This window comes from Condylura cristata, unplaced genomic scaffold (genome assembly GCF_000260355.1).
Source record: "Condylura cristata isolate star-nosed mole 26May11 unplaced genomic scaffold, ConCri1.0 scaffold00034, whole genome shotgun sequence".
Taxonomy (NCBI): Eukaryota; Metazoa; Chordata; class Mammalia; order Eulipotyphla; family Talpidae; genus Condylura; species Condylura cristata.
In genome coordinates, this window is record NW_004567135.1 from 4,216,493 (window position 1) to 4,232,767 (window position 16,275).

Genomic DNA, 16,275 nt, shown 5'->3' on the forward strand with positions numbered 1-16,275 from the left:
ATAATCTATAATTTAGAGATAAATGCTAGCATCTCCATAAGCAGAAACAGCAAGGATCAGCTTCTGGTTAGGCCTTAATTCCGGCTAGAATGGCCCTGTGTCAATAACCTTGGTGGCTCACGTGTGTGTTTGTTTGTTTTCCTTTTCAAATATAGTCAACCTGGCTGGAAAATCAATCTGAAAGAAAGCTCAGCAGGGATCTCAGATAAAGCAGGAACTTTCTGGGTTGAAAAGGAATGAACAAAGCATTTAAGAATAGAAAGAACAGATAGGTGGTGCATTTTTATTTTAAATCTCCACTGAAAGGCAGGTTTGGGTCTTTTGTTTGTGGTTGGATTTTTTTTTATTTTTGGTTGTTGATTTTTGCAAGTGGATGGGCTTGTCTTTGCTACTAAATGGACCAGCTTTGTCAGCTGTGGAGCCTGGCACCCTGCAAGGCATCACTGAAAGCAGTGAAGCCTGACTTTGGATTACCTTTGGTACACATTACCTATCCTCCAAGTCTTTGGCTCTTCCTCGCAAGCTTCCACGTGCAGCTATCTGAAAGAGCAGTACTTACGGGTCACAGAAACAGTGTCAACAATTTCACCAGCTTACGGCAAGTAGAGCTTGAAAAAAAAATAACTTTTCTCTTCAATTCACACTGCCTCCTATGATCTGCATGAGTGATGTGATAAATTCAGAGGTTAAGATTTAGGACTTGATCAAAATTAAGATATTCTGAAACTGATTTACCAAAACAGCACTTGTTCTAAAATGCATTGTGCTAAACTAGAAATGAAGCTTTCATTCTTAGCAAAAATCTTTCAAGAAGCACTTTAACAGCCTGTTCCGCCTTCAAAGGCGTTCTCCTGGCCACCCAGGTGAAAAAAGAGCCTTTGTAAATTCAAAATAGTGCCTCGGTCAGTGGTTCTCAACCCTGACTGCACATTAGAGTCATTTGCTTAGCTTTTTAAAAATAACTATGCCCAGCCCTTTCTGATTAATTGGTCTTGGATGGGAAGTTGGCATAGTATGTCATAAAAGCTCCCCAGATGATTCCAGTGTGCAGACAAGATTAAGAACCATTAGGCTACAAAGAATGGCTTGAGCCAGGCTTCCATCAACACATTTCTCTTTAGGGTTTAACATGAACCAAAGTTTTCACAGGAACAAACCAAAGGCTGATTTGAAAAGGAAAGAAGAAAAAACAAAAAAAAAACTGTTACTGATTTACAACTACAAATTATTCATGTAAAAATAAAATGTCCCACTCCCATGATTCTTTTTCACTAAAGCTACATTCAGTTCTTGTTGTCAGAATAGGTTTTCCTAAGTCATATGTAGGCTTAAATTTGTGGCAGCCATCTTAACATAGAGAATAAATGGAAACTGAAATGTTTCCCAAATTCCAATATTTCAAGCTGACCTCCCACACGTTCTCCTGTATCATGGACAGTACAAAAATTACCAGTTAATCTATAGAACTGAGGCTCCCAGAGGGGGTTGGAACAAGGCCGGGTGGGTGGTGGCCCACAGGTGTCTTGGTAGTGGGTATAACCTGCTAACAGCTGAGGGGTGACATCCTACCCTTGCAATACATAAACAATGCAAACCAATGTTGCCGCAATAAAAAATAAGTATCATCTATGACACTTCTTGGTTTAGAAAAATATCACAAGATCTACCTCTAAGGTGTCAACATCTTCCTTTTTTCTAACTAACTTTAAAGACTACAAGTCCCTTTCCTCCACAAAGCCTTCCCAGGTAGTTGTAAGCCCCACTGATTTCTTCCTATATGAATTTACAGTTTCCTCCATTGTCACATTCTATGATCACTAAACCCTTCATCACTTTTGGGCCTATTTTTCTAAGCGCCTTGAGGGTAAGAACCACTCTTTCCCCCAAACCCTTTTTTGGTATCAACGCACAACAAACGCTCACAACAGATGTTCCGTGTCATTATAACTTCCTAACCTTATACAACCTCTCCCACTCTTCCAAGTTCTTCCCTTAGCTCTAAAACCCCCCTTTAAAATCGGACTGGGGTGTCCACCCTACCAAGCATTCTCAGATACTCCTACTGACTTCCGAATGTTGGGACTCTCAGGTGCGTGCTCGACAAAAACTAGATTCCCGTCCATGGTGATTGTGTTCCACCTACCTATTTCCTTTATGATTTACCTCTCCCCTCCCTTCAAAAGCTAAATTGACCCTCCTATCTAGTCAACTCCCTCAGGCAAGGCTCCTTTCCCATCAGCACCCTACTCCTAACCGCCCACTCCCTCCCCAAGCAGCCCTTGCCAGGCACTTGGCCTCCTTTCTAAGATGGCGGCCACAGCCCAGTTGAGCAGCACAAGCTCCAAGCACACCGCGCCACTATCGCGAGCCAAAGGCAGACAGGCTCAAGGGGGCTGGGGGGGGGGGGCCGCGGGGAACTCCCAAAGGGCGGGGCTCGCGCAGAGGGCGCCCCGAGAGAGGACAGCAGCGCAGGCCTCACAGGTCTCACAGGCCTCGCCCCAGGAATGCGCGGCCTGCGTCACCGGAAGTGGAGGCCCCACCCCCAGCTCGCAGGCCGGAAGTGAGCGTTGCCGGGCGCGGAGGAGGGACGGAGGCGACTGTGCGCAGAGCGTGCGTCGACAGAGGTAGGCATGGCACCGCGGGCCCGGCTGGGGGCCCCCCAACAGCTCACCCTTGGGGTGCTGGGTCCCCTTCACCCCCGACCCCGCCCGGCTGTGCCCAGGGCCCGGGCCTCTGTGGGGGCTCAGCCCCGGTCGGCCGAGTCGAGTCGCCGGCGGTTCGCGGCCGCAGCCTCGTCCCCTCGAGGCCGCCCTGGCGCCTCTTTGCCTCCTGTTTAAGCTAACCGCCTTCCGCTGCTCACGTCCCCTTTGAATGTTCTGTTTAAAGAAAGAAACGCGTTTTCACTAAGGCCCCGGCTCTGTGTAAGCAGTCGCCTCAGACAGCAGCGGCCCCCTCGACCGCGCCGTGTCGAGTGCCCGTCTCTGCAAGGTCTAGTGCTCTGGAAAAGGTAAAGAACTTGGTGTAACGGCCTGGTGTCAGCACGCTCGACGGGCGGACGGCCGCGCCCCCGGGCCCTGCCGGCCGCCGGAGAGAGTGGGCTGCCACAGGGTGGTGCATCTGGCACCGGTGCCGCGCCCCAAATGCCCAGCATCGAGGAACGTCAGAGTCGGTTGCCTCCACCCAGCCGCTTTTATTTTTAACGAAAACGTAGAAAGTGACTTTGTACAAGTCAGACGTGTCAAAAGGAACGTCAGGATTTCTTAACCCAGACGTGGAAAACATGTTTGCAGAGTTTCGCTAGTGGTTATTATGAACAGATGGGCTCAGCAGCAAATTAATAAACTAGAGTTCCAGCTGACCCCTTGTGCTTCCCACAGGTTCCAAGGCTGCTTATGTCATAGAATGGGGGAGAAGGGGGTGGAATTGTGTGAGGGGCCAGGAGAGCTTGCTCGTGGCAATAGCTGTGAAGCTGGCCGGTTTTCAGAAGTTTCCTGGAGGGGTGGTTTTATATGAATTCAATTCCCCCCCATCAGTTTAAACACGGGGGGTGGGGTTTCCTCCGCGTAGAGAGGAGTCAGTTCTCCTCTTGATTGCCCATGCTTCTGTTACAGGCTCGTTGGGTTACCATCGTTAGCCAGAAAACAGTTCTTAAGTCCTCACCTTCACAAGTCTTTCCTCAGTGCAAAGGGGGGTGAATGTTAACTGAAGAGACTTAAGTAATCTAGTCTAACCATTTTAGCCGAGGAGATTAGGGGCCGCTACTGGGAGAGTGTGTGAGAAACTAAAAATGTATACAAAAGAGTTGTACAAATAACAATGGAAACGGTAAAGCAGAATGGCTCTGGGCCTATCAGATGGGTGACAGTATATATCGTTTGAAGTAGACTTCAGCCATTTCCAGTCCCAGCCTGCCCACCCTGTATTTTCAACAACTTGAGAACTTTATTCCTGTGTTCATCCTGAAATTTAAATCATGCAGTGGAAGGACTGGAGAGAGAGGACAGTATTCTCGTGGTCTGGACTTGCCCCTCTCCTGTTAAGTTCTGGCAGACATTAATAGTGGGTAAAATTACAAGCTGTTGTGATGACACTTAAAATAGATTGTTGCCCAAATAGTTTACAGCCGTGGTCACAGTTGGCTTTTCTTAATTATTTGTAAACCCTAGAATTTATTCCAAGAGTGTGAATTTGGCAAAAATATAAAAATGCTTCAAAGTAGTGAGAATGAAAAGAAACTATCTGGAGGAAGGGTTTCTTACCTGATCTAGGGAGCGGCTTTAATTCCAGCTGGACTCCACATTGGAGCCACCCTGGTACACTGTCCTTCTGATTCCCTGACCCACGCCTTTTTTTTTTTTCCCTCAGCACTTGGATTCGACTCCTTCATTGCCAACATGGAAGAAACTTACAGTATGTACTACTTGCTGCTTTTAGAAAATAAATTAGTCACATAAGTTTTTATCTCTGACATTGCAGGGAAAGTCTGTGTTGATGATGTAGAGAACTGCCTGTATTTAAACTAAGACACTTGAAACTTAAATAGTTACAGAGACCTGAGAAGCCATCAACTTTGAACAAACTGCAAGTTAGGACACCTGCAGTAAACTATTGCCATTTTTCATTAAATGATACATTTTCATTTCTTAGGACTTCAGTTTCTCCTGTTCATGACACAGGGATAACCTGTTTTCTTTCTGATTGGTGGGGTGATGTGGTATATGTACAGTAAGATTGATGGATATTGACTTTGTATATTAAAGAAATGCTAAGGAGAATTCTTCCTCCAGTGATTCAGCAGGCATTCCAGTGTAAATCCAAAAAAGACCCGAAAAGTCATTTCACTTAGCCCTCAGGCTTTAGGGTTAATTTTATTTTTTTATTATATATTAAGTGAATTTTATTTGAGAAAATAGACCCTAGGTTAAGGGATCGCCCAAAGGTACAGCTAGGAGAAAGGACCAGAGTGGCCTGCGTTGTTTCTGTTTGCTGTCCCACCTGACACTACGCCCTGCGGGTTCAAGGCCCCGACCAGGTTGGAGTTGAGCTGATGTTTGTGAGTGAAACCTGTCAGCAGTCTCCTACTTTGTGGTCCCATCCAGAATCTCTGTGTAAGTCCCAACTAAAAGATACTTTAATCCTTTTCTACCTTCAAGGAGGAGTCCGATACAGTCTTTATCACTGAAGTAAAGAAACTCCATGGAAATGTTTCATGTATTCAGCCTACAAGAGAAGCGCTCAAACTTTACTATGCAGCAGAATCTGGGGCCTGTTAAAGAAACAGGTTGAAGGATCCGGCCGACCTAGAATTCCTGATTCAGAAAGTCTGGGGCCCTCGGACTTTCTGATGCATCCCCAGGTGGTGATGCTGACCTGAGCATGGCATTTCGGGGATTATTGTTCTAGAAAACGGATTCTCCTCAGTCTACCTTAGGGCTCCCTGTCCCCACCTCTATTATGACTTTTCTTAAAATGTCTCTACTTAAGCCCTGAATTCCCCAAGTGAGATATAAGTAGCTAGATTTGTTTTTTGTTTGCTCATGAAAGCTATGACTGCTATTAAATGAGAAAACATCCCCTGCTATATCTCCCATTCTTAGTTACTTTTATCAGCCATAATTTTTCTCTTAGAAAGATTCACCTGGGAGGGCGTTGGAAATGTAGAATCTCACCGGACCTATTGAGTCAATCAGCATTTTAACACAACCCCCAAATGATTAACATCTGGGGGCATGTTAAAATGGGAAGACACGGGCCCTCCCTGGTGGTGCAGCGGATTAAAGCACAGCACTAAGAAGCTAAAGCCACTTCCACATGAGTTCGATTCCCGCCTGCCCTGGAGGTGACCACATGGCGTGGCAGACCTCTCCTGACCCGCCCGCTGCTCCCCTCAGCAGTGTACTTCTTTGATCTGCCTGTTCTGCTCCCCACTCTGTCTCTGGTGAATCCTCTCACCCTCCGCATTTCTGGCCTGTACCCCAGTTCTGTATGAATAAATAAATAAGTCTTAAAAAAAATCTTTAAAAAAAAAAAATGGGAAGACACTACCTTGGAACATACTTGATCTTTTTTTTTGCACATTGACCTTGAGCTGTAACCTCAATCTGGACGTTACCAGCTTCTGTCTTTGGGCTGTAGCTCTTAGCTAATGATATTTTTGTCAGGTCTAGTTTTGTATTTCCATGAAGTTTCCTCCATTTCTCACCATGGGTTCTGGACCCTTCAAAGTGTGAGGAACATCTGAATCTGTGCTTTTGGGGGAGACTTGTCAACAGGGCTTATTCCTTTTATTATTTTCCAGATTGTTACATGCCCAGAAAGCCAGATAAAATTTTGGCCAAGCAGTTTGATAGTATTTATTGCAATTTAAATGCACATACACTTCAATGCAGCACTGTTTAAGTATCTACCCAGGTAAAACAGTGATGTACTAGAAGGTTAACCATAGCATGGTATATAACAGTAAAAAATAAACTAGAAACTACCTGAATGTCCATCAGTACTGATTACAAATTTAAGGTACATCCACACTCAGCAAAATATTCCTTATCTGTGCTTACATAGAAGCAGCTCCAAGATCAAGTAAATAAAAAAAAAGGCAGTATTAAATATCCTGTCACGCGCTACACTGTGATGAAACTTGACATTATACTAAGTGAAATCAGTCACAAACAGACAAATGCTATGTGATTTCACTTACATGAAGTTTCTAAAATACTCAAACTCATTGCCAACAATTGGGCGGAGAGAAGAGGGGTTTAGTAAGTATAGAGTTTCTGTTTGGCAAGATGAGAAAGTTCTGGAGACTGCTTGCACAACAATGTGAATATACTTCCCACTGCCAAGCTACACAAAGTAGGCACAGTGGTAGTGTGTTACGTGTCTTTTTTATCCCCCCAGATTTTTTAATTAAAATAAATTTTTAAAGTCTAGAACTGACCTACCGAAGACCCGTTTATAAACCTTGATGGTAGAAGGCTCATTGTCAGCGCTGACGTCCGCTGTGGTGGGGACAGTATGACATCTGTGCGTCATAGGGCGCCACAGGGCTGTCAGCTGCTGACGTGGCCTGGTATTGACTAGTGATGGAATGGGTGGAATGAAGGAAAACTAATAAGAATTCCATCTGTAAACTCTCCCTGGGTGTCTAATAAGAATTTCAACTGTAAACTCTCCCTGGGTGTCCTCAGGCTTCTGAAAGAAACGATTGCTAGTTGGGATGAGCCTGGTGGCGTGATAAGCCTATCCTCTAAGACTTCTGCCTATTCATTCTGTCCTTCAAGTCACCTTTCCGGCTCATTTGCATCTCGATCATGGTTAACAATTTATTCCATGTTTACCACTCTCCCAGTGAAGCTGTCTGTCTCATTTCCCCAGAGTTCTGATTTTCCTCGCAGTCTTCTGGTTTATAAGCAGCTTATCAAATGTGAATTGTTTGTCTTGCCTCACTTTTATCATTGCCTACAGAGGTGGCCACAGCATTTTATTAGGTTGCCTCTTGTCCTCATAATATATATAGCCAGTGTGCTTAGCCTCTTCATTCCCTTCCTTAACCAGGCCTGTGAAAATTTGGGGCTCAGCCTAAGGGTGGTTCTTACACACGCTCAAGTAACCAGCTGTAGCAGTGGTGCGAACAGTGTACTCTTCTGAGGCTGATTTTACCTCGCGTGGTGTGAGTTAGCCACTTCATTTCCCACAGCAGCTTCATATGTCTACAGCTGTCTTAACTTCAAGAGGTCCTGGTTTTGCAGATTATTTTGTTTTTCTAGCTGACTTATTTGGTAATCACTAGATTAAAGATGTCTGGTTTTTTCCTCCTATGTATTTCAAAATATAAACAGTGAAACCGCCTATTTGATAAAAGTAACTGGCTTTATCACAAAGGTAACTGGAGCCATCAAGACCAAGACCTACATACAGCAGCAAGTTAAAGCAGGCAGATGGGAGAGAAACTTAATGCCAAGGCACAGTCGATAGCAAATAGGGGTGCTGGCAGAAGAGTCTGACTACCCTCAGCATCGCAGGGCCCAGTATGAGGGGCCCGTGCGCAGTGAACACCCCGCCCCAGCCCGTCAACACACAGCACGCCAGTCATTCCAGACTTCAGCATCCTCAGAAACCTGGCTGGGCGAGAGAGGGTCAGGAACGACCCTACATTCGTATCTTTAGAGAAGGAAAAAAGGATGTGTTTCACTTAACTTTTCGTTCATAGCAAAGGTAATCAACAATCATAATTACTTGTGTGCGTCCAGATATGAACGAAGACCCTCCCGTGTCACGTTGGAGGTACAAAGCTTCGTAGTTACTGTTTCCTCTTCTCAGGTAACGTTTTCATTTTCAAATGCTTGGTCAGCTTTTTTTTTTATTCCAAATTGTCATTGGACTGTCTTGATCTATTATTACAGATTCTGTAAAACATACATTATGCCTGGAACACGGTGGTTTTGCTTAATGCTGTGATGTTTTTCTCTTCCAGTCGATTCCCTGGACCCTGAGAAGCTGTTGCAATGCCCCTATGATAAAAATCACCAGATTCGGGCCTGCAGGTTCCCTTATCATCTCATCAAGTGCAGAAAGGTAGGGTGTTGTCCCATAAATGCCCTTACTGCTTCCTTGAGTTCTTAAGGAGCCAGATTTTGTTCATTTAAAATTATTTTTGCATACATGTTTGGCATGCCAGAACTGTTTTGGAGGAATCCCCCTTTGGGGAGTTTATTTCTTGGCTACCTACATTGTTTTTGTTGATGTTTGTTTTCTTGTTTGGGCCCCTGCCCCACACCTAATGACAAAGCATCCTTTATAAACAGTTCACATGGAATCTCCACCCTTTGTAAAACAGAGGAAGCACTCATTTTTGCTAATAGAAATTGCCTTGGAAACTTGATGTCTTCCCTGTCCTGAAAAAGATAGTGCAATAATATACATATTTTGAATGTTTTGTTTAGAAACTTTAGAGAAATTGAACAACTAGAGCTTAGCCCCAAGAAAAATTACTCCTCGTTAAACTATCTTAACAGCAAGTCTCTTTGGTGGGGGAGAAAAATAAACATCAGGATTTTTCCCCCCTGCTCACTTTTGTAGACATGGCAGATATTAACTGCTTTGATTAAGGCACTTTGATGGATTATTAGAATGAAGTGTCAGATACAGAAGCCAAAGCTCTGCCAGGATTTATGCTTGAAAATCCTTTGGTAGTTAATCCAAACTCCATTCAATTCATGTATGTATGAGTATCATTGAAAGGGTGTTTTTCTTGCAGTTCTGAAGTTTTGTCTGTAGTAGTGTTGGTTATTTCTCTGGCTCTTTTTTTTTTTAAGATGTATTTATGCATACAAGAACTGGGGTATAGGTCAGAGGTGCTGGGAGGGTGAGAGGGTTCTTACCAGAGACAGAGTGGGGAGCAGAAATACTGAAATAGCTTGCTGAGGGGAGCAGCGGGGAGACAGGAGAGGTCTGCTGCACCCTGTGGGTCACTCCCTGGCTGGGATCGAACTCATGCCGCAGTGGCTGCAATAGCTTGATAGTCCTGAGACCTTCACCCTGCACCATCAGAGAAGCCCCTGGCTCTACTATGTGAGGTAAAAACTGCTAAGGCAGCAAATACCACCCCAACTTTGGTGCTTTTTTATTTTAAAAGGGAAATATTGTGTTGAAGTGAATAGATTTATATATTTATAATTAGTTGAGCTTTTCCCTGGGATGTCAAACCTGTCCCAAGGGTAGTGGTTGGGGACAGGAGTCAAGCAGGAAAAAGACAATGCCATAACTCCCCCTTCTTATGCGCTTTGGCTATAAACCTTTGCACTGGCACACCTGATGCCCCTTAGGAAAATCGAGAAGATAAAATGCCTCACAATGTTCTCCATTCCCTGTTTTTTCCTAGCTTCCTGCCCACTTTAATAGTTCTACTTTTTTTGAAATGTATTTTGTGATACATCTTTTGCCTCTCCTAATAGTTCTTAATTATTGCTACCTTTACCAGAAACTTCGAGTAGTATTAAACACTTTCTTTCGCTTTCTTGTTTTAAAGTAAGGAACTTGCTCAGCAGACTACATGGGCTTTTTTTCGTTGAGAGGGCTGAGATAAAGGTCAGGCTGTTCAGAGCCTCATGTTAGGCATCATTACACTAACCGAGCACCCGGCGGTAGTCTGAGAAACCACGGGCTTGCCTCTCCTGGGCTCCCCTGGCACCCTTTGCCCGCACTGTGGCTTTGTGGGCAGCCTGCTGCCTTGCAGGCTGGGGGTGTTTCATGGCCACTGTCCATCCGGAACATCTGCTTTAAGAGCGCCCTACACACCAAGTGCCACCTCAATCTTGTGACCCTGAGAGAGAAACGGGGCAAAAATACAGTCTAGGTACCAGATTCTAACGCTGTGGAAGCCGTCGTGACCCGGAATCTGTGAGGTCATGTCACCTCACCGAGTGCAACAGAGGCTGTGCTTCGATGACTGTCGTACTGTTTGGTGACCTGATCGGGCGATCCCCTCTTAATTTTCTGCTCTGAGTTTGCCTGCCTTATTATACCTTTGTTTATTAAGAGAGATTAAGGGAGCCATTTATGAAAAACGGCTGAGTGCACCCGGAATTTTAATAGAGCCAAAAACCGACAGCCCCCTTAATTTTTGCTCCACAGAATCATCCTGATGTCGCAAACAAATTGGCTACTTGTCCCTTCAATGCTCGCCACCAGGTTCCTCGGGCCGAAATCAGTCATCATATCTCCAGCTGTGATGACAAAAGTTGTATTGAGCAGGATGTTGGTAAGATGGAGTGGCGGGGTGGCGGGTGCCAGGCTCAGCCCCTTCACGCGTTGATGACGCTGCGTTGTCGCCCGGGATTTGGCTTTCAGCCTTCCAAAAGAACAGTATTTTTCTGCCTTTGAGGTGGTTATCTCAGCAGCAAAAGATCGTCAGGTTGTGTCTGTCAGATAGTTTCTCCTCCTCAACGGCCTGATTCATTGAACTGGAAAGTCGTCTAAAAATAACAGATCCTTTCATTGTCATAAATATAGTAAATATCTTTGTTCCTGCTTTTCTTTCTTCTGTCCGGAAAGAGATAAGACCTCTCTAGCTTTCACGCCATCAATTTTTCAGAAACAAAGGTTGCTGTCCCGCAGCCTTATAAAACACTAGCTCCTCTAAACATCACTCAGTGATGGCCCTTTTCTTTTTTAAAGTTTTGTTTGTTTATGCATACACGAGCTGGGGTGTGGGTCAGAGGGGGGGGTGAGAGGAACCTGAGACAGAGCGGGGAGCAGAACAGGATGAAGGGAGCAGCGGGGAGACAGGAGAGGTCTGCTGCGCCCTGTGGGTTCCTCCCTGGCTGGGGATCGAACTGGTGCTGCAGTGACTGCGGGCAGCTTCATGGTGCTGAGACTGAGCCCTTGCACCCCGGGGAGGCCCCGTGATGTCCCCTTCTTATGTCAGAATTTCCGTTGCCTTGCAGTCAACCAGACTAGGAAGCTGGGACAAGAGACGCTGGCCGAGAGCACATGGCAGTGCCCTCCCTGTGACGAAGACTGGGATAAAGGTGAGGCGCCCGCACTGGCTTTTTCCAGTGTCTAAATCTCAAGTCACTTGCTTAAGACAGAAGGAAGAGTTTCCCTGTTTCCAAACACCCCGCGTTGCTCAGAATGCCTTATTATTTTTATTGGACCCCGAAAGAGCACATTCGTGTCGCTGTGCAGACACATGGAACAGCCCGTCCCTCCTGATTGGCTAGAGCCCGCCTCTGCATCTGTTTTGTCCCATAAATTGTGTTGCACCATCTGTGTTTGGTTGTTACTGGGCACATTTATTATTATTTACGGGGCTTGTGTTTATATCTTTCAATTAAATTCCTGCTACTTGTTGGGCTGGGTGCTTGATCACTTTTTCTCCGACCTTAGGTATGTTCTCACAGGTTCAACCAGCATGAACTGGTGTCTTCCCTCATAGGACCACAACTATGTTTTGCTTCTTTTGGCAGATTTGTGGGAACAAACCAGCACCCCATTTGTTTGGGGCACAGCCAACTACTGCGGCAACAACAGGTAAAGGCCAGCGCTGCCTGCCACAGTCAGGGCGCTCTGTCACGACAGAAGCCACCGGGGCATGGGCGACCTCTTTGCTTAATATTACTTGGGGGTAACCTAGATACCGTTTCAGAGGGCTTTTCGCCCTTCACTTCATTGTTCATGAAAAAGTCATACAGTGTGTTCGTCACTGTGGGAACTCAGCAATACTAGCTGATTAGTCTAGCGAGGCAAACCATGGTGTCAGACTTTCTTATGTCTCACTTGGATTTTTTTGCTGTTTTAATACTCTGAAAAAATTCTCCATCTATACCACATGAATCATTTTAACTCTGGGTAGCAAGGAGCTCTGAAGAAAAGGTAGCCTTAAGCATCCTTGATTTGAAATTAGAGAACTCCAGGTACCGTTGGGCGGGGAAGAAAATTCATCTCTTCTTCCCACTGATTTCTCTTTACCACTTGGATTTCTTAAAAGCTCAGTTTTCAAACCCAAGTGAGAATATTTCTGCATTAGAACAGGAGAGCAAGAGATGCTGAATAACATTTTTTCCCAAAGAAAATGTTCATCAGTTTTTATCTCAGAGTTCTAAGGTCAGTTAGTAATGGTCAGTTATTTTGTATAGCGCTGACAGAGAAAAACTGAACGATGAATTCCATTGGTATGATTTTAATTTTATCTCCACTCTGTAAGATTTGTTGGTTTGGTTGCCTCGGCATTTTATTTTCTGTGACGTTTATGGAGTGAGCTGATAAGCCCGTCATCTGACTGAACAGTAGATGGCATTGCTGTTTATCTCAATTTCTAGAAAATGAAAGTGGCTGATGCCTGTATAGAACAGTGAGCTTTCCAGAGAAGTGGTCATCATTCTAATTGCAAGATTGTTTTGATGGAAATGTGTTTACATTTGGGAGTGCAAGGTGGTGGTTTTCTTCCGCATGACGGAAACACATTTTGATGGTCTGTGTGTGCCTGAAGAGTAAAGATAGGCCGGCGTCATCACATCTGTCTTTGTGCAGCCCTGCCAGCAACGTCGTCGTGGAGCATAAGAGTAACCTGGCCTCAGGCATGCGCGTCCCCAAGTCTCTGCCTTACGTCCTGCCATGGAAAAACAGTGAGTGAAATAGAGGCCAGAGGGTCTTCCCTTGGCTGCGACTGTTAGCTAAATACAGTCGGGCTTGATTATCCAAAGACGTGTTCCGTCTGAATGGCTTGCGCTCACGTGACCCTCAGAGTGTGCGGCTGCCCCTACCTCACCCCCTCCATCTTAGCCCAGGCCCCAGCTGGTATGTGGAAATGAGGAAGAGGAAAGTACAAACTCCCTGCTGCAGCCAAAAGAATATTTTCATGATGGGGTGATCACTGGCATCAAATACCATGGGTAAATGTGGGGGGGGGTGGGCATAGAAAAGCATTGGCTTTGGCTGGGAGGATGGACTCCTCAGTGTGAAGGCCTAAGCGCTCTAGGGAATTGAGACTAGAACTTGGATTGCCGGCAAATGAGGTAAGTCGGAGGGAGAAGACAAAGACGGCATGTTGTCACCACACGTCAGCTCTACAGAAACAAAACAGACAGAAACAAACAAGCCCTTAGAATCTGACTGCAGAAACTCCGGGAGGGGTGCGGAGAGCGAGGTGCAGGGGCCCAGTGGACTGAGGTGGAGGGTGTTGGTGTTTCGATTGTGGGAGTGGAGTGGTGAACACACATTTGGAGAGGTGTGACCCTGTGCCGTGTTGTAAGCCATTGTGCTCTCAAAATAGGAGAGACAGGAGTGCAGAGATGTAAAAGGAAATGGGGAAGGAAAACAAAACTAAAGTCCTAAGCAGCAGCATAAAGAACAGCGTCGGAGTGTCTGACCCGGGTGTCAGGGGCCACGGCTTGGACAGGCCCCGACTCGGTGGTGAGGCCTCCCTGGGAAACAGCCCCCACAGGGACCTCCGGGTGCTGCCTTTTTTTCCCCCCCCCCTCACTCTGCTTTTCCTGATGATGCCTCCATGTTTGAGATGCTCCTGATTCAGCCTGTTTGAGCTAATTTTTAGGTATCTTGAGGATTCCCTTTGAATACTTGTATTTCCCCAAAAAGGAGCTTAAAATTCTCGAAAAGCTTGATCGGTAAAGCATTGTTTTCTTCCCCTGTGCTCTTGAATCCAATCACACCAATTTTAAATTCTCCTACTTTTATTTTGTAATTCAATCTAGACCCCAGGAATAAGTCATTTGTGTTTAGTAAAATTAGGGGATGGAGTGAATTTCACTTGACATGCTGTATTTATTTTGAAATATTTCTGCTCCGTAGATGGAAATGCACAGTAACTGAATATCTAGCTCATCAAGTAAGTGTTTGTTTTATTTCACTCTCTTCAGATGGTAGCAGGATTTAACTGGACATAAAGCAATTTGGGTCCAATTTTCTTTCAGATTATGTTACCAAATTAAAGCTTTGTGTGTGCGTGTGTTTTTTAAGTTTATAGCCTTTGTTATGGCTTTACACACTAATGAATAGGCATTTACTAGTTAAATTAGAATTCTGTAGCATGCCAAGTTGCCTCCCTAACATTAGTGCACATTGCATTTTCTTTTTCTTTTTTTTTTTTTTCAAAGTTGCATTCTGGATCTATCAAGGCTCTTTAATGGACTGAGATTAATCAGACAGCTGTGCTTCGCTGCTCTGCAATTCTTTCCCAGTGCAGTACAGTTTAACACTCATCAAAAAATTCATACTCTTTAATGAGCACTTAAAAGTTTTGGGTTGCTAAAAGTCTGGGCATTGTTGGCCTTATCTGAAATTTTTATTTAGCTGAACCTAGTTGAAGAGGCCAAAATCTGTGACTTTGCAAACACGAAGTCTTTCCTTGCGCTCACCCTTTGGGCCCATCACAGAGCCAAGTCTGAGGCTTCAGCTGCTGTTCTGCCAGAGGTTGCTGGGCCACATTCCTCTGGCAGACACGGTGTTAGGCTGGGGTGGCATTCTGTCCCAACCGTCTCGCAGCCCATAGGCCCTCAGCAGATACTCTCCAGTGAACAGCTGGTCTGTTCACATCTCTGGGCAGTGAAGCAGAGGCATCTGTGAGTTAGGGTTGGTTTTATACCAAAACTGCGTTTCATCTAGTGAGAAGCAGGAGAAAGGCTCTGATGAACAGTCTTGAACTCTGGAGAACAGCAATGACCAGCTGCTTCTAGATCCCAGCCATTTTCCCTGGTTGGTTCTCATGTCAAGTTGTTAAATGAACGTCAGAGCTAGCACATCGGCCAGCTCTGAAAGGGGTTTGTGCACTTAGCCCTCAATGTTGTTTATCCCACTTGTTTTTCCAGGTAAGTGCCTCAAGTTAGATGAATTTTTTCCCCTAATATACATTGTAACAGCTCAAAACTGTAGTTGAATTAATCAGGAAATAGAATATATGAAAAAGATCAATACAAGTGGGGGGAATTAATCCAGAATTGTCTGGAGGCGTGAGTTCTGATTTCCTCCTCACTTGTGAAACTTGACACAAGAAGTGTACATTGACTCTGTAGAATGCTTTAATTCAGTCAAGTTTCTGAGTGCTTGGTTCCAAAGAGCTCTGCTTGGTGGTGTGCAGTAAACAACAGGCCAGGAGATTTCGGTTGGAATACAGTTATGTGATGTGTTGTTAGATGTATGCTGGTGCTTCTGTCACTAAAAGGAACTAAATTTTTTTTTTCTCCTTTCCTTGTAGATGCCAGGCCCTAGAAGATTCTTCCTGCTACCACTGGGTTCTCCATTTTTCTCCTAGTCTAATTATAGAAAGATAAACTGACTTTCAAACTGACAAGTACTTTTCTTTTCTACCCCTCTGACTCATTTGATTGAAGAAAGAACCCTCATACTCAGAAGAACTGTTCCAAATAAACCATCAGTGTAGTGAATTAGCTTGGTTACCTACCTCAGAAATTATCACATGCCATTCAGATGTTAATGAAACGTAATCACTAAAAGTTATCTCAAAAGGTCTAGCTAAAGCAGGCAAGAAACTTGGGTTAGGAAAAGTAACTGTGTATGTGTGTGCTCATATCTAGGAACCAAATTTGTTTTAGCATTACAAGAGTGCACCTTTTTTGATTAGTGTTTGTTTATCCAGCGTCTCCAAGATTTTGATTGCAGTTATGAAAAAAAAATACCCCAGAATGTTTAGTCTTTGGGACATCTTGCTACTTCTAGCCTACGGTAGATTTGCCCTCCACTTTCCAGCTAGACAGTATAGCAGCCGTCAACCTCGCTGTGGATTCTGTAGGAGGGAAGATT

The 16,275-nt window shown here is 44.8% G+C and overlaps 1 protein-coding gene across 1 annotated transcript; it reads left to right on the forward strand.

Moving 5' to 3' along the window:
- The first annotated feature begins 4,369 nt into the window (after positions 1–4,369).
- Positions 4,370–15,885, forward strand: GTSF1 (gametocyte specific factor 1). Its single transcript, XM_004692662.1, has 8 exons — positions 4,370–4,410; positions 8,474–8,574; positions 10,633–10,759; positions 11,445–11,528; positions 11,967–12,030; positions 13,030–13,124; positions 14,308–14,344; positions 15,710–15,885. Exons 1-7 carry the CDS (start codon positions 4,395–4,397, stop codon positions 14,322–14,324), a joined length of 504 nt encoding a protein of 167 aa, XP_004692719.1. The 5' UTR covers positions 4,370–4,394; the 3' UTR covers positions 14,325–14,344; positions 15,710–15,885.
- Positions 15,886–16,275: the final 390 nt, after the last annotated feature.